General features: G+C 42.3%; 1 protein-coding gene across 3 annotated transcripts; it reads right to left on the reverse strand.

Annotated features, from left to right (window-relative positions):
- Window positions 1-1,020: 1,020 nt before the first annotated feature.
- Window positions 1,021-11,477, reverse strand: LOC101783565 (disease resistance protein RPM1). 3 transcript variants are annotated; one of them, XM_004974000.3, is made up of 7 exons: window positions 10,404-11,477; window positions 9,183-9,929; window positions 5,004-7,870; window positions 2,025-2,669; window positions 1,840-1,932; window positions 1,402-1,745; window positions 1,021-1,336 (listed from the first exon to the last, which is right to left on the reverse strand). In XM_004974000.3, exons 1-3 carry the CDS (start codon window positions 11,418-11,420, stop codon window positions 6,026-6,028), a joined length of 3,609 nt encoding a protein of 1,202 aa, XP_004974057.1. In that variant the 5' UTR covers window positions 11,421-11,477; the 3' UTR covers window positions 1,021-1,336; window positions 1,402-1,745; window positions 1,840-1,932; window positions 2,025-2,669; window positions 5,004-6,025. The 3 variants fall into 3 exon arrangements, with proteins under 3 accessions (XP_004974057.1, XP_022683121.1, XP_022683122.1); XM_022827386.1 differs by having other exon boundaries at window positions 2,025-2,168; window positions 10,404-11,420; XM_022827387.1 differs by having other exon boundaries at window positions 1,021-1,326; window positions 10,404-11,420.
- Between the last annotated feature and the right edge of the window lie 9,781 nt (window positions 11,478-21,258).

Genomic DNA, 21,258 nt, shown 5'->3' on the forward strand with positions numbered 1-21,258 from the left:
TTTATCAGTTATATCGGAGGAGAGCACATGCATGCACAATTGTATGGAACAATTTTGAGGTCAAACCGCAGTGTACTAAGCTCAGCAGCTTAAGGCCATCCGAAACTGGATATTTTTTAAACATTCCTGTTCTAACAAATATGTTCATCCATTGGAACACTAGATAAAATACAAAAGGTACGTGAAAATGCCAATAAAATAGCAAAGCTATTTGTGCAGTGCCAAAGCTTTGCCGCGCCACTCTTCCTAGCGCGGCAGTACAGAGTTAACATCCCAAGGGGGTTCAGTGCCCAAGTTCTACTGCGCCACTCTGCCTGGTGCGGCAGTACAGAGTTAACGCGCCAGGCCGCATGGCGCGGCAGAGCTGCACTGCCACACCATTCCATTCACCTTCGCAGAACACCCCAAGGGGGTTCAGTGCCCAAGTTCTGCCGCGCCATTCTACCTGGCGCGGCAGTAAAGAGTTAACGTGCCTGGCCACATGGCGCGGCAGAGCTGCACTGCCGCGCCGTGGGCAACACCTTCCCAGTGCACCCCAGAGTTGGAGCTTAGCACTGCCACGCCACTCGGCCTGGCACGGCAGTGCTGGAGACCTGATTTCCAGATATTTGCCCCTGTGTTGCAAAGAATTGGCCGGCAAGGGAACCTGCAGGTTTGGACATACAAGATTTTTTTAAAGAAGCACGTACCCATATAATTCAATCCGACTAGGAGTCTAAGTTTCAGTTTCAGTTTTTGTGGACTGGATTTCATATATAAATGCTGAATCTAAGATGCCATGACCTGCTTGACGCACCATCCTGCAAAGGCAATCGGGCAGTCATGCCTCTATTTTTTACTGACTTTATACACCATATATATACGAAGAAAAGGCCGATCAGTGCTATGGCATAAAACATGTAGCTGTACCCTTGAAGCACAAAACCCGTTTCGATATTCCAAAATAACATAGAGGCTGTGTGTGTGTGCTGCAATGTAGAAGCATTTGCCACCCATACTTCACATTAGGCAAAGGAAACAGATCCCAACAGGCGCTCACTTTCACCATAATATTTGACGTAACAACATCAAGTGGCACAGATAGTAGTGGAACTCCCTAGCAAAAGAGACGACCAAGCAACAAATTTCATGAGTCTTTTACACACCGTGCAACGCACTTTATACATTCAAATTTCATTGGCGTGGATGCCGCTAATCTGGAGGGCTGAAAGGATCCCTCAGGTGAAGCTCCCTCCTTGGATGCGTGGGCAAGATATTAGTGCTACTAATGTCGGTGTGGTCCCGGGAATGACGCCGGCGGGTCCTCTGGGTTGGAGCTGCAGGTGTCTACGAAAAACTGAAAGGAAATAATCAAGGTGCTTAGCAATTGAGAATACCACTAGGGCAAAGTGGGGAATCTACCTGACTTGACTCTCCCTACGTCTGAGTCACTGGTGGAGCATCAAACATGTTGGTCATCTCCATATGCTCACCATAGGTAGGGTCCTCATCCTCGGACTCATTACCTTCAGACTCCTCAGTAGCCTCAGGGGACGTGACTGCCTTGCCTCGTGATCTCCTGCTAGGTCCTGGAGCAGTGGATGCTGATGCATTCCTTGGGTGGGGGGTCCTAGAGGTTCCACCGCCACCACAGGAGTATGCCGTGATCCCGAAGAAGTGCCCTGGCCATTGCCACCGTGGTGCACATCGGTGGCTGACATGCAATTCATCTTGATGGTCATTCGCCTGCAACTTCTACGAACCCTCTGCAACATGTAAGCAGCATATAGTCACCATTATGATATTTAGAGGTTTAAAAAGATAGTACGAGGATGAATGCAAACTAGGCTGTGCTTGTACCTCTGCAAATTGACGAAACACACCATCACCGGATCCGACTGCATGCTCCATGACCACGCCCGCCTCATTGGCAAGCCTTGCAAGCTGCTGTCCCTGTACGCATAGTTTTGATTTCATGATTTGTCAATGTTACGGTATTGTGATTACATAACTTGACAACGGAAATAGACCGAATGGAATCTTACCATGAAGGGCCGGTTTGGCAGGGCTCCAGCTCTGAGAAAACAGATCCGGAGCACTAGCTTCACCACAGAGCATCTCCAGCGTGGATCTATCCTCTTCCTCGACATCTTCTACCCCATCATCCCCAAAGTCACCATCTTCCGAACCTAGAGATATGTTGTCATCATCTATATTTGTTTCTTCCCGCTCAAAAGTGTCATTGGAAAAATCATCATTTGCAATGGCCAAGCTAAAATCAGATTGACTTTCACCTAAACCGTGTTGCATAATTTCTGACTCTTGGGTACCAATACAATTCAATACTGGCACTTCATCTCTTAAGGCAACATTTGGGCCAGGCATACGAAAAATTTCAATTACCACCTCCAAACAAACAACATTTGCTTGCTGAACTACATCCTTATATTGCTTCCAATTGACTCGGATGCCAAGTTCATAAAAACATAATGAGCTCTAGCTTTCCCACAATCAAAACGGCCTCTCAATGTCATATCATCCACTCTACATCCATACTTTCTCATTGCACGGTCAACTAAATCTTTAAAAGTTGGAGGAGCATCGAACAATTCCACTACCACATTCATATTCTCAAACTCTCCATTCTCTTTCACAATACCACCATCAAACATATGAAGTAAACAATCCATCTACAAAATACAAATACTTTACCATAACAACTCTAGCAACGATATTACGAAATAAACATATTGGACATATTAATTGGACATATTGCACAAATAAAACTACCAATGACATGTACACTACACAATTGCATGAATATCTATCTAAATCAAAGCATGCAACAAGTTCTACACATCAATATCGTGGGCAGATATTCTAGTGCATATGAACTAAGCATCATCACACATAACAATATTACATTTCATCAAAATTTCAAATCAAACCATCTAACCCTAGGTCACCTAAACCTCCTCCGATCTACCAAATAGAACAGTAAAACTAGGGAAAAAGTAGGGGGATACCTTCCAAACGAAATGGGGATTGATTCCAACTAGTTTCCCCAAGCCAACTCACCGGATTTGGGGAGGATTGGGGGGGGGGAGGGGCGGCGGTGGCGTGTGTTTGGGGCGGGCTCGGGTTCTTTCTGGAGGAAGGAAGGGAGGACGGAGCCGGTGCGTGGTTGATGCCCAAGCGTTGCCATGCCAGATGGGCTGGCGCGGCAATCCTGACATGCTAGAAGGGCTGGTGCGGCAAACACCTCCCCACATCAGCTCCATGCTGGCCAGCCTCCCGTGCCGTGCCACGGTGGCATCCTTTGCCGCGCCAGTGCATGTGACACGGCAGAGGCTTCCTGCCGTGCCATGACCACTGGCACGAGCAAAAGGGTCACCGCGCACAAATAAAGTTTAGGACGGGTTATTTTTAAAAATATATTTAAAAAAGGTTAAAAATAAAAAAAAATTCAAGAGGAACGATGATCGCCCCCACCATCGCCACTACCTCCAGCAGCGGAAGCCATCTCTATGTACCACAATTTATTTAGCTCATATTTGCAAATGACTAAACTATGAAAAAAATTCTATATTTTCCATATAATTTAGTTAGCTCAAACATAACATATAAATAAAAAATTTCTCCATTGTAGTTTATTCTAAAAATGACTAATTACGCACCTCTATTATTTCTATGTACTACAATTTATCTCGCTCACATTATCCATAATTTAGCTCATATTTGAAAAGTACTAAACTATGAAATTATTCCTCTAACCTCGTATAAATTTCTTTGACTAGTACGAATCATGGCATCCAAAATTTGTAGCTTATTCTACAAATCACAAATATGAGCTTTAAATAACACATTCATATAAATGAAAGTTTTTCCCATTGTACTTTATTCTAAAAATCACAAAATACTCTAGTTCTAAAGAATAAACCTTAGTATACTAACCATGTATCAAAAATAGGATGAAGTTTCTAACCTTTAGAACACTTGAATGAGTGAAATCCCCTAAATAACACATTCATATAAATGAAAAATTTCCCTATTGTACCTTATTCTAAAAATCACAAAATACTCTAGTTCTAAAGCATAAAACTTAGTATAATAACCATGTATCAAGAGAGGATGAAATTTCTAACATTTAGAACACTTGAATGAGTGAAATCCCCAAGAAATGGTCACAAATCCGGCAAAACCTCCCCTATTTTGCCATGGCTAGTGCGAAGCTTGAGCTGGAGGATGGGGCTCGGGCTAGAGGAAGAAGGAGGGGTATATATAGGAAGGCAATTAGTACCGGTTGGGGTCACCAACCGATACTAGAAGGTGTGTGGAGCATTTGTACCGGTTGGTGGCAGCAACCGGTACTAATGCTTACCCTTTAGTACCAGTTGTTGCCCCCAACCAGTACTAAAGGGTTTCTCGAGGCGCGCTCCAGGCACTATCCGTTGGAACCGGTACTAATGTTAGCATTAGTACCGGATCCAAAAGTAACCGGTACTAAGGCTAGTGACAAGAGGAGAGGTCATTTTTCAAGTAGTGTAAGTTATTCCCCTTGTTAGTACAACCCACACATAGTGTCACAGCAGTACAGCTTGACAAGCAAACAGGGCATATCTTAGGCCTTTTAACATTCCAGTCATTTCAGTTGATTATGCTGGTTGATTTTTCTCAAACACATAAATAAATACTGTTAGTATAAGGCAAATCATTGTTTTAGTTTACGAAAATCTGGCCCATGTATAAAAGAGAAGTTTAGATAGGAATCAAATCCAACACTTCAGCGCTATAAATATGTGCAAAGATCCTTAAGAGTGAAATATGCATCTTCATAACTTCTTTGTTAATTTAATACATAACTAGTAGGGTGTGCAAACCCTTCCTGTTCCCTCAAAAGGAATGTGGCTTAGAGAGTACTAGATACAGCAGCTCCAATGCCTTTTACTATCGGAAATATTTATACAGAAGAACAGCAAGAGATAACATTAATTAGATGATTTCGAGACTTGAGTAAATATTACCTCATCGCAGAAAGCAAAAATATCCCCATCTTCTTTAGAACTTGAGCCCCAAGAGTAGCTTTTTCTTGTGTCTTACCTGCTTCTTCAAGATACTCTACGTAGAATTGCCTCATAATGCACTGGTTGCCGGGTTTTCTTTTTTCCCAGAGTAATGAAACAGATTATCATGAGCCCCATATGAAGAAAAAAATCTTACACATGCAGTGTCATCCTATCTGAAGGACCGGGTGACCAGAGGGGATTCCGATTGCCACACCAAACACATCTCACTTCTAATCGCCAAGATGACACGAGTCAACTTGTGACAAGCTCACCTTATTAGGAACGATTAGAAACGCTCACAGTGTAGTGGAAACAAAACAAAACAAAACTCCGTAAGAGATACAACATTCCACACAACATTGACAATCACTTGTCATCCAAAGTTGACCACCATTGGTCCTCACTATCGATTCTCATACATATATAGACGGGTAAAACATCCAGCAACCATACAAGCATGCATCTCGATGCAGAATGAAGCATGGCAACTATTTGGACACAAACACAGGAAACAAACTTAGAGATGGTTCAGAGGCCTACAACTATTGATTTGTGCGAATTTGAAAGAAACACACACAGATAGGGGATGAGATGAAATTAACACATATGCATCAGTTCATAAGGGCACTCCCAATGGGAGAAACCATCGTAGTTTTCATAGTGTGTATCAAGAAATCATCCTTCACAATGCAATTTTTTTATCTAGAGTCTAAACAAAAATCCAACTAATCATTCTCCCTTCTAGTACCAGATCATCTATGCATCATGTAAAGGAGCTTAAGTGACGGATAGCAGCAGTGCAAGCACAAAGGATCTGGCGGTAAGCAAGAAGAAACTACTTGGGTCTCCCCAATGCAGATTCGCTGGTTTCTTGGCCCATCGGTATGCGTGAGGAATTGGTTTTCTCTTCAGGAAATGATTTCTCTCTCTCCATAATAAATCTACTGCCACATCAGCAAATTGCTTAGTTGGCATGACAATTAAGAGGGATTGGGACTATCATTACTGTCCCATTGGGACTGCCCTAATATCTCCAGATCAAATAAAGCCTCGACAAATTTATTAGACGCTAGAGCTCCCGAACTCTTCATGACGGGTCCGTTTGGGTTCCCGTCAAGCTGGTCCTGCACGTGTGTCAGGAAGTCCTCCTCGTACTTATCGTTGTCCAGCATGAATTCCTTGAGGCTTGGGAGAGATGCCAGCCCAGAAAACATCCCGGCTTTGCAAATTAAGGGATAACCAATAAAGCTCAGCAGCTCAAGTTTAGGCGTTGCTTCTTCTCCAAACTCCACCGACCTGAGGTCAGGTAAAGCCAGCTGCAGGACCATCAGACTCGGGAATGTCTCTCGACGGAAAGTGAGATTGAGCTCTTTACCCTTGAACGAACGCTTCAACAGACGTAGGATGGCCAGGTTGGGTAGCTTGCCAAGGACCTGTATGGTGGCATCCAACTCTGAAAGCATGGTCTCCTTTAGCTTCAGCTTCACAAGGCTATTGAGCCCCCCGATCCATTCCGGCAATTTGGCTAGATTGCCGCGCACCATGAGGCTCTGGAGGTTTTTTGGAGGCGATGACACACCATCCAAGCAGCCCTGTAAATCTGGCTCGCTCATTGAATGCACTGTCAGAGATTCTAGGCAGCGGAGATCAGCAAGGGTGGAACAAAACTCTCCACAATTTTTCTTGTCGATGCCAATCACTGCTAACCTGCGCAACTGGGTGAGCGCTTTTATCTCCTTTAGGATGCCCTGCCCCACAGCGATGTTAACAACACTCAGTGTGCGCAGCAATCTCAGCTTTCTGAATCCTCTCGGCAATACAATTCCATCTTCAATCTCACCGGATGTACTGCAGCCTAGTATGATACTGTAATCGATCGTAGCATGAATATAATGCAACTTCCTGAGATTGATGATGGTCTTTGGCAAATTTCTTATCGATGTTTGTTTAATATCCAGCGTCTGCAGTTGCTTCAGATTACCCAATGAATCGGGCAGGCGAAAAATACTGTTACATCTTCTTAGAGAAAGGTATTGTAGGTGATGAAGCTTCCCAATTTGCTCAAGATGACGATCATATAGATAATCTATGTTTTCCAAGTCTAGTATTCGCAGCAAACTCATCTTGTTAGAAATGAAAAATGGCCTCCACTTTCCAAACACTGTTAATGATCGTATACGATTCATGTCCACCATGCTCTCGAAGTCTCTTTTATCTCCCTCCCAATTACTGTTTATCGTAAGGTGGCGTACTGTGCCATGTGTGTTTGATCTGCAACCTTCTTCCAGTCTGAAAACAAGATTTTCCTCCGTTGACTTTGAGATGCTAATTTCACGCATGAGATCATGGACTTGGCAAGAGTCAAATCCTTTTCTACTGTAGGCTGACTCATGACATGGTAGGATCATGCTCCTACCTATTAATTCCATAAAGTATCTATCAGCTATTTCCTCCGCAGACTTTTCACGGATCTCCCTTGAATAACCTTCTGCAGTCCACCGCCGCGTCAAACGTCTGCGGCTAAGTTTGTGGTCTTCAGGAAAGATGGACAGATACAAAAAACAAGACTTGAGATGATAGGGTAAACCATCATAACTTTTACTTAGGATTGTTCTAATGGCTTCAAGCTCAGGGTTTATCTCCAATTCAGCACTAATATGCTCATTTAATTTCCTCCACTCCATGGCTGTTTTTGGTTGGTTAACCAAGAAACCACCGATGGTGACTATTGCAAGGGGAAGTCCGTTGCACTTCTTCAAGATCAGTTTTGCTTCTTCAATCAAATCAGGACGACGTTGTTCCAGGTCTATGGCCTCCTTAAATACCTAAATTCAAAAAGTGTAAGTTCTTTGAGTACTCTAAACTTAGATCATAGATGAACATATTTAGTAGTTTAATTGTATTTGAAGTGAGGATACAATTGCTAGCCTATGTGAAGTTTACCACATTTTACTATTTTTGTGTTCAGCTATTTGATCTAGAAGTGGATTCATGGGGTAATCAGAGCGCTTTTCTACTACATCCATCAATTTTGTAATATATTATCAATGGACCACAAACTAATGATGGCACATGATATATGCCATCATAACTAGGAAGGAAACACTATTTATTGTTTAAAGGAGATGAGCTTTTCACTATGACAGATTAAAAAAAATGAAAAATAGCCTAAAATTTCTAAAAAAGGTAAAACATCTGACAATTTTGTTAGACCCCAGTTTCAAATTGAACCACAACTTATTAAATACTTGGGATGACTTAATTACATAGGAGACTAAAACACATTTGATAATAACCAACTTAATTAAAATCCCACAATATATAAATTTGGTCCATGTAGCACTAGTTAATTTACCAATGATCAATTTTAGTAATAAAATAAAGACACAATAATCATGAGTTTTAAGACCAGGATGGTTCTTTTCTAAATGTATAAAATATAAATAAATAAATAAATATATGTTGTGTATGCGTGTGTGTATTGGGCGTGAGCCCAGTCGTCTAGCGCCGGCCTGCCCTTGTTGGTTAGAGGGATACGAGGAGATCTTGATTGGTCTTGTTTCTATAAACCTCAAGATCTCCTCACCTCTCTATATATGTATACTTATCCCTCTATTATTCCAATCTACTATTCCACGCAATCTCATTGCTTTCAAAGGTTCTAGATTTGGGACAAATTTCATCGAAATTTTAGTTTTATTGATTTTCATGAAAAGTTCAACTTAACGTAAAGCATAAAGTCTGATACTAATGGGCTAATCCCATATATTTGTTACTTTTACTAAATATAAAAAAATGTTTCGACCAACATTTTCTGCGTCTGGCTCATCACATGTCTGTCTCGCATCCGCATTCAATCTATATTTGACACTATATGTGTCCAACTTTGAATTCCAAGAATAAATATGGGACATGAATATAGGATACATGATTAGGAATACCCATCAGTATCTGATCCATTTTCACCACAGTTTATAATGCCACACATTTATTTGATTTTAAAAGTACATGATAGTTCATGCAAAGAACAATGTTAATTATCAGTACTTCAACACCTTAACGTATGGTGCCACATATAGTAACATATATACAGGCACAATAGTGGTAAAAGGAAATAAAGACAGTGGGTACCAATACCTTTCTTGTGAAGAGGTCAAGTGCATCCTTGTCCCCTAAAATTTTGAGCTTATATATATTTTCTTGCTTCTCTGAACAATACTTTGCAATATTCTCTTCCCTTGTTGTGATTATGATCCGGCTTGTATTTTCCATTTTAGGAAAACTCTGTACTACCATGTCCCACTCTGTAGTAGATGACAAATCATCAAGAACAATCAAGCACTTAAATCCTTCTAAAAGCCTAGCCACCTCTTTAATGAGGGCTTCAACACCCATCGTTGGTAATTCTTTTCTTGTGCCACCCCTCAAATCCATAATTGACCTCCTCTCCTCAGAAGATTCTGTGTGTAGTTGCATGATTAAGCTCTTAAGGAGCTCCTTCAGAATGAAAGGACGCATCACAGTAACAAAAACACACTTCTCAAACATGCCAATAAGATGTTGGTTTTGGTAAACATCCTTGATTAGAGTGGTTTTCCCAAGACCACCCATCCCCCAAATAGAAATCACTAAAAATTGTTGACCAAGTTTATCTGAAATCAGTCCTGCCACGTCAGATGCTTCTTTCTCTCGTCCAATAAGCTTAGATTCCTCTAAAGCGTTAGTCATAGTCTTGATGCGAGTAAGGTTATTTCTGACCACCTTCCTGTCTTTGCTACCTTTAGATTGATTCTCCAATATCTCATTGGTGGGCACTACTAGGTTCAATGTACTTGTTGTGGCTGCATCTGAGCTTGGTAATAGTGTTGGTGAATCAGTTCCATCCTGTGAATTATGAACACATGCAAATAATATTTGTCACAATAATCTCGATCTTGCAAATTGTTACATAATATTTTCACAATAAATAGGCATCTCATATGAACTATGCAATTAATATCATTTGTTACATATAGAAACTATTTGATTCATTAATTAAAAACTGATTTATAACAAATATAAGGATATTATCTAGCCCAATTATGAAAGAAATATTCCGACCAGAATCATAACTATTATTTACTAGTATGTGAAAAAAATTATACAGCAGTATAGCTTTTCTCAAGATTCCTCGTAATGAAAAATAGTATGTTTAGTTCATTTCACTTCCCCGCAAAAAATGCCATAAAAAATACTAGTACATTTAACAACCTTAATGATTTTAATCCTTGATGAGAAATTAATCCCAAAGAACTGCGATAAGTAATTAGATTATTTTTGTACTCCTAAAATTAGATTATTTCTCAAGAATGAATATACCTTCTCATAGAAAGCATAAATAGTCTGATCAGTGGAGAATTGCTTGAGCTCCAATACTTGGCTTTCTTGCCCCAGGCACAAGCTTGCAACTTCAACTTGTGGTGTGCACACTATGATTCGACTACCTTTCTTGTAGTTTGGGAAACATACTTTAATGTCATCCCACTCTTCAATTGTTGATAGGTCATTAAGCACAACAAGGTAACCCTTCTCGTTCACATATCCCTTCAACTCCTCAGCCAACTCTTGCCATGTCTTGTCTTCCTCCAACAAACCTTCAAATCCTACGGTGGAACGGAACTGCTTCACCAAGCTCTGGACAAAGTCTTTTGCATTGAAAGGATGCATTACCCTGACCCATGCTCTATATGCGAATTTCCCTTTGATATCTGGATTATCGTAGACAGCTTTGATGATGGATGTCTGCCCAAGATCACTACTTGTTCCCCATACAGCTATTACTCTAAGATCCTCGCCCTCTTGGTTGATGAGTTGGACCAGATCCACTTTTGAGTTGTCCTTCTTCCCAGCACGTCGTGCATCATTGATACCATATATTCCTGCAGCTGCAATGTTAGGCTTCTCATCAGCAGAAGTGACAGGCTTGGAGCTGGCACTATTGATAAGCTGGTAGCGCAGGTTCCTCTGGCTCACGTCCTCAACTCTGGCCCTCAACTCCTTCATCTGCTTGGCAATGCGGCGCCGCTCACGCAGGGTGCGAGGGAGATGCCACCATGATTGGTTATGGAGATGGATGGAAAAATTTTGGAGGCAGTCCTCCGCATCATAGGCCACATCACGGACTTGCTTCACCCAGGTCATGAGTACCTCATGGTCATCTCGCTCACCATGCGCGGCCCTCAGGAAAGCCTGCATCATCGAGAGCTCGTCCCTGATGAAAGCATGATCACGCTGGATGCCGAGCTGCAAAGCCACCTCCTCCGCGACTGCGGATTTGGCGTAGCCAAGTGCTCCATCCAGCACGGACTTGCCCACACTCAACGCGGTGGCCTCCATGGCTCTCCTCTCGGGTGTGCTGTGTGGTGTGGATGGGTGTGGAAATGCTTGGTGCCAGTCCACAAGCCAACCATTTGATTATAAAGGTGTAGCAGTTCCTCAAGTCGTACCAAATTGATTGCTGAAGCTGACAAGGCGGGGCCGGTAAACAACTGGGCGGGGGGCGGCAAGCTAATCTGAACTAGGCGCGGGGCACTGGTGCAAAACAACTGCGGGTCTGTTTGGCAACCCGCTGTTAAAGTTTAACACCCGTCACATCGAATGTTTAGATGCTAATTAGGAATATTAAATATAGGCTAATTACAAAACTAATTGCACAGATGGACTATAATTCGCGAGACGAATCTATTAAGCCTAATTAGTCCATGATTTGACAATGTGGTGCTACAGTAACCATTTACTAATGATGGATTAATTAGGCTTAATAGATTCGTCTCGCGAATTAACACAGGGTTCTGCAATTAGTTTTATAATTAGCTCATGTTTAGTTCTCCTAATTAGCATCCGAACATCCGATGTGATACTGTTAAAGTTTAACACCTCGTATCCAAACACCCCCTGCATTGCGAATCTCTGGTTTCTGAGTGACCAACGAGGCAACAATAGTGCTCCAGTGTTGCGCCCTTGGAGACGGATATGACCAGGAGTTGCCCCTTGAGACATCAGACACGTGCAGCAATCGTGCTCAACTGCTCAGTGTGAACACGTAGGATCGAAGCCCTCTGGTATAAGCTATCAGAGGGGTGAATGACTGAATAATAATAAATTGCAGTGGAAAATTTTTCACCCTAAAAATAGATTCCGGATTGGATCGTCCACTTAATCGTGTGTTGCTCTTAGAATTTAACTACTATCGATGTGAAACTTGACCAGAAAACAGTCTATGAAATTGTTGCTACGGCCAACCCAATCCACCGCTTGCTGCCTGTCGCCGTGCCCAGATGCAAACGGGAGGGAAAAGAAAAGGAGAGTCAACGGGAGAGATGGGCAGAGGATCACGGTAGTCGGCAGAAATACCTTCGTGAAGATAGAAGTTGAAGAAAGTTCTCTTAGGAAAGCCAGAAGGATATGAATTAAAATAAAAATGTTACATTTCAGTCCTTTAGGTAGGGGTTGTATTCTCTCAGATGACGTGCATGATGTATTCTCACACAATCAACAAAATGGTATACAAGAGATTGTGTTTATGCTTGATCACCATAATTTACAGGTTCACGTATGAATTAAATAATTTACAGACGATATATAGATGAACCATTGTACAAGCTGTCTATTTTACTATCTATATGTGATGTGGTAAGTTTTTACATACAGTAGCTGTCTTCGCTGTTGTACATACTCTAAGAAGCTATTCTCATCTACCAGACTTCATTAACTATAGTTATAGTGCTGCAACTGTACTAGATCGAGACAAGTGCTGTAAACCCATTGATCCCTCAACGACTCTTTGCATTGAGGGCAGGAAAGTACTCGACAAACCCAGGTTGCAGATAAATGCGATGACCTCGCCTGGGGCAAATAATTGAGGTGGTTGGGGCAAATAATTGAGGTGGTTGCGCAGCAACGATGTGCACTCAAGTACTAACGGGTTTGGATATATAGTTCGGACTAAAATTCATATCGCATCGAATATTCGGAGGCTAATGAGGAGGACTAAATATGAGCTAATTATAAAACTAATTACACAAACGGAGGCTAATTAGCGAGATGAATCTATTAAGCCTAATTAATCCATCGTTAGCACATGTTTACTGTAGCATCACATTGTCAAATCATGGACTAATTAGATTTAATAGATTCGTCTCACAAATTAACCTCCATTTGTGCAATTGGTTTTGTAATTAGTCTATATTTAATACTCCTAATTAGTATTTAAACATTTAATGTGACAGGAATTTTAGGAGGTTATAAAGAACCAAACACCCTGTAAGATTGATCAAGCAGGCAGGCTTTGACTGAATAGTTTGTTCCGATCCCGTGCCCTAAACTACGCAAACAAGGAGGGCAACGGCCCAGCGACTCACCAGGGAGAAAAGCACTTTAAGTAGTACGCTCTAGGTGGAGACGAATAAACTGGGGGTGTTGTGTGCTTGAGACGGTGGTCATGAAAATTTTTACTCTGGTGTTTTAGTAATAGACTACTTTCTTTTGACATAAGCATGATGGATGTCATGATTGTCTTCTTAAGTTCTTTCACTTTGTTTGTAATAATGGACAGATATATGTATCAATCGATATGGCCACTACGCCAAATTTGATTTATGTTGGCATAGGCAAATTAGCATGCTGGCGGGCGTGATTGGCACTCGTCAGCACAAAGCTTCCTTGGGCCGGCTGGGGAGCACCCCCTAGTGGCGGGCAACGCAAGCACCCGCCAGCATAGAAGCACCCCATCTGTGTTGGCGGTGGGTTTATGTCGCCCGCCAGCATAGAGGACACATGCAAGCGAAAAGAAGACTCCAGAACACCATAGAAGACTTGGGGACGAAGGGAGGCGCAAGAGGCCAAAAGGAAGGGCCAGGCCGATCAGCCTAGACACCCTAAGGCCGATCGTCCTGGGCCATTCCCTCACCCCCTCGACTTCACATTTCAACCACGGGTCCTCCAGACCATAAATACCCCGATTCTCCATAGCCACGAGCAATCAATTCGAAGTATTCGATGGTAAGCAGCAGAGAAGTAGAAGGAGCCTGAGGGACACCACTTCGGAGAGTGGAGGGCCGTGCAATTGTCTAGGGATTAGCGCAACTAAGCCCTAGCCGACATGGTAATCCTGCGAGGAAGATCCACATTGGAGTTCTGGAGCTAGGATCAACAGATCAAGGTAGGATCCCGGTGAAGATCTGGTGATGTACAATCATTCATGGTGAAGTAATAGATGTGTTTCAGTTCTTTAGCAATCAAAGTGCCTCCTTCTATGATTTCATGCTTTATCGGGTTTGCTTGTTTTCAATCTATGATCGATGATAGATTGCATAGGATGTTCATGTGGTCGTGGTGACTAGATTTACATGTCTGATTTACCGATGAGTATGACATGTTCTTTATGTTCGTGCCCTTAATTTGCCCATGCTGATAGGGGGTCATGATAGGGTCTGCTTCCGTGTAAGCTGGGGGTTTTTGGGAGTCTGAAAGGAGGTGTAGGCACATCTGTCTTGCTTTGCTATCTTGCTCAGAATTACAACATATGCATAGTCTAGGTTGCTCTAGATTGGTTACCTTTTTTTTCATATCTGTTATCTATCTGTTCATGCTGATTACATCTGATCTACTCATAAACAAGGTTCATACTGAAAATGCTAGTTGAAGTAGTTCTTGCATTATAAGTTCCACGGATTGATAAATATTTGGGAATACTCTAAGGGAAGAGCTACAACTGATCCGTGCGCTTGTGGTTCACCAACTTGGTGCGCTAACAGCCGCCAACAACTTGAGGGGAGTAATTTGGACTTTTTCCTTGTTAGAATGGCTATGGTACAATTACAATCTTTTGGCTATGCAAGCATAGAATTATAGTTATGTTGTTGTTATATTGTAATGGAAGATCCACACAAATGGCAGAATTATACTGTAATAGTACCTTTCTTGTGAAGAGGTCTTGTGCATCCTTGCAGTCAAAAACTTTGAGCTTTCTTGTTTCTCTGAACAATCTTGCACATTATAGTTCTACAAAAATAGAATTATGTTTGCTTGGGTAATTAAAAGAAACAAGATAGATTGATTAGGCAAGAATGGAATTATAACATATAGGGGAGGCTAGTATCTAGCCCAATTACAAATGAGGTGTTTAGATAGAACTATAATGTGCAAGATTGTTATTGGCCAATATATAGATTTTCTTTAACACTAATATTACTAATAATAGATTCTATTTGGATGATCGATGTTAATTCTCACTAGACACACTAGAAAAATAGATAGATCTTAGAAAATCTCACAAAGAGCGAAACATTTTACCATCAATTTTGTAGACTCAATCGTTGTTGATAACAATAAGCATAGGATGTACTTTACTTTAAAAATGACCTACCTCTACCATTACAAAGATAATATCCAAAATCTACACCTAAAATCCCCAAATATGCCATTATGAATAAGAATTTAATCATCCCCTAAATCTCCATACAAGTGACCAATCACTGCTAGTATGAAAATAAAGCGCAAGTAACCTCGCAATTTGTATCTAAATTACCAATACCCTCTGCCATTATGAATAAGAATTTAAATAAGATAATAAATTTGGGCCTAGATTATCCATGGTTTCCATTATTAAAAATAACTTGAAGTAATGCTTAAATCTACATCTGAATTACACATTTCTATGATTATAAAGTATAATAACCCAAAGCATGCCCTATAAATGCTTCTAAATTGATCATTTCTATCATTATTAATATGTGAAAAAAACTAAAGTATACACATGCATGAGAGATTTGTCTTAACACCTTTGTGCTTCGGGCGGGAGAGCAAATTGCTATCTGTGAAAGCTATTTCCCTATTTCTTGTACCATTGTTTTGCATGGCAGCCTGCCAGCCAAAGCTTGATCTAAACCCAAAACCAAACTAAACGAAAACAAACAGAAGAAGGTAAGAACTCAAAACAATTTTACCCCTAACAGTAAATGATAAAATCAGATTTCCTCCCTTCACTACAGAAAAATCAAACCTTTTATCCGTGGAACGGAATGAGATCTTTCATCGATGGATGCGTGGCGTCTTCGGGCCAGCAGACCCAGCCCACATACACGTGGAGAGAGTTGGTCACTTGGGTTATTGTCGGATTTCGGTCAGGTGCTTTCAGGGGGTGTTTGGATAACAGGTGCTAAACTTTAGCAGTGTCACATCGGATGTTCGGATGTTAATTAGGAGGCCTAAACATGAGCTAATTATAAAACTAATTGCAAAACGTTGTGCTAATTCGCAAGACGAATCTATTAAGCCTAATTAATCCAACATTAGCAAATGGTTACTGTAGCACTACATTGTCAAATCATGGACTAATTAGGCTTAATAGATTCGTCTCGTGAATTAGACTCCATCTGTGCAATTAGTTTTGTAATTAGCCTATGTTTAATACTCCTAATTAGCATCCAAATATCCGATGTGACATGTGCTAAACTTTAGCACGGGGTATCCAAACACCCCCTCAGCATGGTACAACAAGCGCAAGAAACAGAGCAATCCTGAGCAGCGCAACCAGCACAGCACAGGCAACCGCTGCTCTGCTGCATCCTGTTCGCTCGCGGTGTTGTTTTGTCCATTGTTGAAGCAACGAGGAATAAAATGGAATTGTTGGTGCCTCGCTGGTTCTCTACTACTGGTGGTGGTGGTCATTTGTTCAGGGCTGATTTCCCTGTAACCTGAAGGTGATGACATGATACAGTTTCTAAGAAAAATAGTTACCAAGTAGTAATGTATAATAGTGATAGTCTGTCTTCTGAGAGAGGAATGACTAGAAGCAACAAATCGTAAGTGTCCTTTGTGGTGTAACCACATTTCAGATGAGGGAAAACAAAATAGAGGTCAGGAAACTTCCAATGCCATCATGCTCATACCGAGACAATAGTATTTGGTACAGTTGTTGGTTGTTTAATAGAGACATGAACCTAAGCCGATGCTCTAGAAACCGCACTCCGCCGCTGCAACCAACTTCAACGTTACAATGCCAAGCAGCGGAACAATCGTGGATTACCTTACTGACAAGGCACAGCCATGACCAGCCGCAGGTTTGCTTCGTCATGCCTCTGCTAACTCGCCCCGCTGTGTGTTTCTGCTCCCAACCAGTACAGCGCATTTGCTCAGGATCTCTCCCTGAGGCTGGAGGTCACGTCAGTTACCTCTTCAAAACGGGTGCATTTGGATTCTCCAGAAGCTGGGCCCGCACGTCTTCCACAAAATCCTTCTTGTATTCATCGTTGTCCTAGGCATTAAAATTTGGAAATTAATAAAATTTGCTAGACTTTTCTAGAATTTATTTGAGCTTGTTTAGGGATTTAAGGAGTTTCTAAGATTTTATTTAATTTCCTAGGCATTCAAATATTTTTCAAAAATTTAATTAATGAACCATAGGAGTTAATTGTTGCATTCATGCTGGTGCATTCATTTTTGTTGTTTGAATTCAAATTTGTATTTGAATTCATGTTTGAATCTCTTTTCAAACAATTTCCTTTTCTTTCTCTTTTCGGCCCACTTCCTTCTTTCGGCCTAGCTCGCAGCAGCAGCGCAGTAGTGGCCCGCTTCCGTGCCAGCCTCCGCCACCTCCCGATGACAGGCGGGGCCTGCTCGTAATCGCCCTCCTCGCACCCGCGTCCGCACCCAACTCGAACTAGAGTCCAAGCCGGACCACGCCGTGGCGCGCACGCCAAGGCCACCCCCAGAGCTTTATAAACCACGCCGTCGCAACCCTAGCCGCCGCCTGAGCTCGAACCCGCTACCATTGTTTTCTACCGCCTTCTCTTTCCCGTCGATGAGATCAAAGCCCGGAGCACCGCGAGGAGGTCAGGAAGCCGCCTGTGTAGATCCCGTGCGCTCTCGTGCCCTCTTTCATGCGCACCAGCTCGCTGGAGTTACCACCACCACGCCGAGCCGTTTCGCCGCGTTGTCTCGTGCCGTCGTCACCTCGGCCGGCGCGGGATCCACCTAGATCAGTTCGTCGCGCCGCTAGCTTCGTCCCGAGCTAGTCCCCGTCGAAGATCGTGGACTGCCGCTCGAGCTATGCTCGTTTCCAGCGAGGTCCTCTGCAGCGCCGCTGCTCGTCGCCGCTTTCTCTTGGTCGACCGCAGCCATTCGATCGAGGATCGACGACTCAGATCTGATTTGACCCGAGTCAATACCGGTCAACTGAGTTGCGCACTGCTTTTTCAAAAGGCCCTTGCTGTTTTCCCTTTTCGCACCCGAGATCCATCCAGTTCAAAAGTATTTCAATCTAAGTCCTTTTCTTTTGTTTTAGCCCCTGCCCTTTTATAAAATTCCACTAGCCATCCTGTTTGGTCCTTTTACGTGTTAGACCTTCTATTTATATGTATAATTAGGTTTTAGCCCTTGGTTTCTTTAAGTTTAGCCATTTGAAGTTTAGTTTTCTCACAGTTAAGTCCCTGAACCTTGTTTAGCTCATATCTTTAGCGTTTTAAATCCGTTTTAAGCGATTCTTGCACCTATGAGTTCGTGTTGATGCATAGATTAATTTTGTGGTCTTGTTTTGCTCTGTTGCTATTGCTTGATGTAATATTTTCTTATTTAGTCCTTTGTTTACTTGTATGTACTTGTTTGGTGTGCATAGAAGGATCGCAGTTCGAGGGATTCGAAGAGCAAGGATTTGAAGACTTTGAGTGGTAAGAGTAAGTTTAGGAAGGCAAGTCGTGCCCTTGATCACAATTTGATCCTATGCAATTTTTAATTGTATGTTCAACACACGTATGCTATGCACTTTAAGTCTATAAAACATGATGGATCTGGGAAAACCAGACTTCCTCCCTTCACTACACAAAAATCGGACCTTTTATCTGTGGAACGGAATGAGATCTTTCATCGATGGATGCGTGGCGTCTCTGGCGCGCGCGACCGGGGTTGCGGCTTCCAGAAACGCAAGCGATGATACACGTGGAGCGAGTTGGTCACTTGGGTTATTGTCGGATTTCGGTCAGGTGCTTTCAGCATGGTACAACAAGACCGCAAGAAGCAGAGCAATCCTGAGCAGCGCAACTAGCCACTGCAGCGAACTTCAACGGTACAATGCCAAGCAGCGGAGCAATCGTGGATTACTTTACCGACAAGGCACAGCCATGACCAGCCGCAGCTCTACTTCGTCATGCCTCTGCTAAATCGCTGACAAGGCTGGAGGTCTCGTCAGTTACCTCTTCAAAACGGGTGCTTTTGGATTCTCCAGAAGCTGGGCCGGCACGTCTTCCACAAAATCTGATGAGGACATCACATGCTTGGATACAACCATATTGGCATCTTTTGACTCCGAGGTGAAACAATTCTTTATCATAATTATATGTGACACATTTGATGAATTGATGCTGCACCATGATGTGTTTTCGTTGTCAATTTCAGAAATACGTACATGGATCAAAAATAGTGTTAAACACACATGGAAGGCATGGAGGACCAAAGAAGTAGATTGGGGGCCAAGTCCAAGTATTCCTAACGTCCTCCACCAGGCCACCACGTCACTTTTGGCCCAAGGAAAGAAAGAGATCCAATCCAACACGTTTTGGTGCTGGATTCGGACTACAGTTCTGGCCCAACTTGCAACGACCGCCACGACCTCATCCGGACTCCGTTTTGGGCGTTCAAGTACTCCTTGGAATCCTTATGAAGTCTATTTTCATATGGATCTGGACTCATGTCCATATCTATTCTGAGGAGGCCGCAATCATCGAAATACTACCGAGAGGTTTTCTGTCCACAGGTGCTGCGTCGCCCTATTTTGGCCCGATGGGCCGTGTATCAAGTTGGGTCCATTAGGGACGTGTCCTAGGGTTGGAGCACGACCCCAACACCCCCCTGGTCGTCCTCCTAGGTATTAATAAGGATTAGAGCCGCCACGAACAGATTGGGTTTTGTTTTGATGTAAGTTTAGCCATTGCTACTTCCTTGTAGACGCGTGTGTCGACTAGACCATCCGTTCTACTCGATTCAGAACCCCAACTTTGTGAGTTCAGATTGGTTTTTCATCTCCATATTTGCAATTGAGTTGCTTGTTCTACTTGTTCTTGCTTGTTCTTCGATTGCTTGCAGGACGAGTGCCCTAGTGGCCGGGTGACGCGCTCCACAAGATCGCGGCAGCCATTGGAGGTGGTGTATCGGTTGCTAAGGCGCAGCTTGGAAGGCTGTAGTCGGGCCGTGAACGTCGTCTCCATCGACCAATCGAGTTATCCCACGCCTCTCATCGAAAGATCGGGAATCAACCCGCTAATTAGCATAATATTCAGGAATGAATGCATCTCTAAAAAGAAATTTGAAGTCTTCCCAAGATTCTAGAACTTTGTTGTGCCTACAAATGCGTTTCCATTCAAGCAAAGCATATTCAGTCAAAACATTAGAGGCAATATAAATCTTTTGTTTCTCGGACAGGTCATGCTCATCAAATTCATTATCTACTTTTATCTCCCAATCAATGTAAGCTTTAGGATCAAACTTACCATCATATAACGGCAAGTGATGAATAACACTCTGAATATGAGAGTCTAGTTTCATCAGCTCCAAAATCTCCGTATCACCTGCCATGGTTAGTAGGAAACCAGAAATACAAAAATAATATGTATCCTCCTGTCAACTACTATGATATGTTGGTTGTAATTCTCTCAAACTCAACTTGTAAAAACAAGCCCTTACAAGTTCTTACCAAGCCAAACAGGAGGTGACGGCAACCAACAAGTCTACAACCGTGGAGTGAAGTGTATCGGTGCCGCAGCAACAAAAAAACCTGTCAAGCTGTAGTCGAATATGTGGAGCTGTAGGTGGGCTTAAGCAAGGAAATATACTAGCACCACGTTAGTCACAAAAGCAAGTTGAGTAATCATTCAACGGTGGTACTGTGCTGGTCCTAGGCTAAACCATGCTAGAGACGTGAGCCTAGGCACAAAGGTAGTCACTGAAAAGAGCAACTAGCACAGCACAAAGAAAACAACAGATTCAGCCCCTTCTTTCTTCTCCTTGTCTTGTCCTTTTTTTTTTCTTCTTCTTCTTTTTTTTTCTTTCTCTTGTTTTTTTTGTTTTTTTTTTTTGCAGAGGCCTAAATCTTTTATTTGGTACTATGACAACCCAAACAATAAGGCTATTGCACACAGCCCCTTCAATTTTAAATTTAACAACTCTGTTAATACAGTAGATG

This window comes from Setaria italica, chromosome VI (genome assembly GCF_000263155.2).
Source record: "Setaria italica strain Yugu1 chromosome VI, Setaria_italica_v2.0, whole genome shotgun sequence".
Classification (NCBI taxonomy): Eukaryota; Viridiplantae; Streptophyta; class Magnoliopsida; order Poales; family Poaceae; genus Setaria; species Setaria italica.

Coding starts and splice junctions, on each gene's coding strand:
- LOC101783565 (XM_004974000.3), bottom strand. CDS start 11,420: ATGGAGGCCACCGCGTTGAGTGTGGGCAAGTCCGTGCTGGATGGAGCA. Junction 9,930..10,403: donor TTTATGCTTTCTATGAGAAG/GTATATTCATTC, acceptor CATAATTCACAG/GATGGAACTGATTCACCAAC. Junction 7,871..9,182: donor TTGACCTCTTCACAAGAAAG/GTATTGGTACCC, acceptor TTTTGAATTTAG/GTATTTAAGGAGGCCATAGA.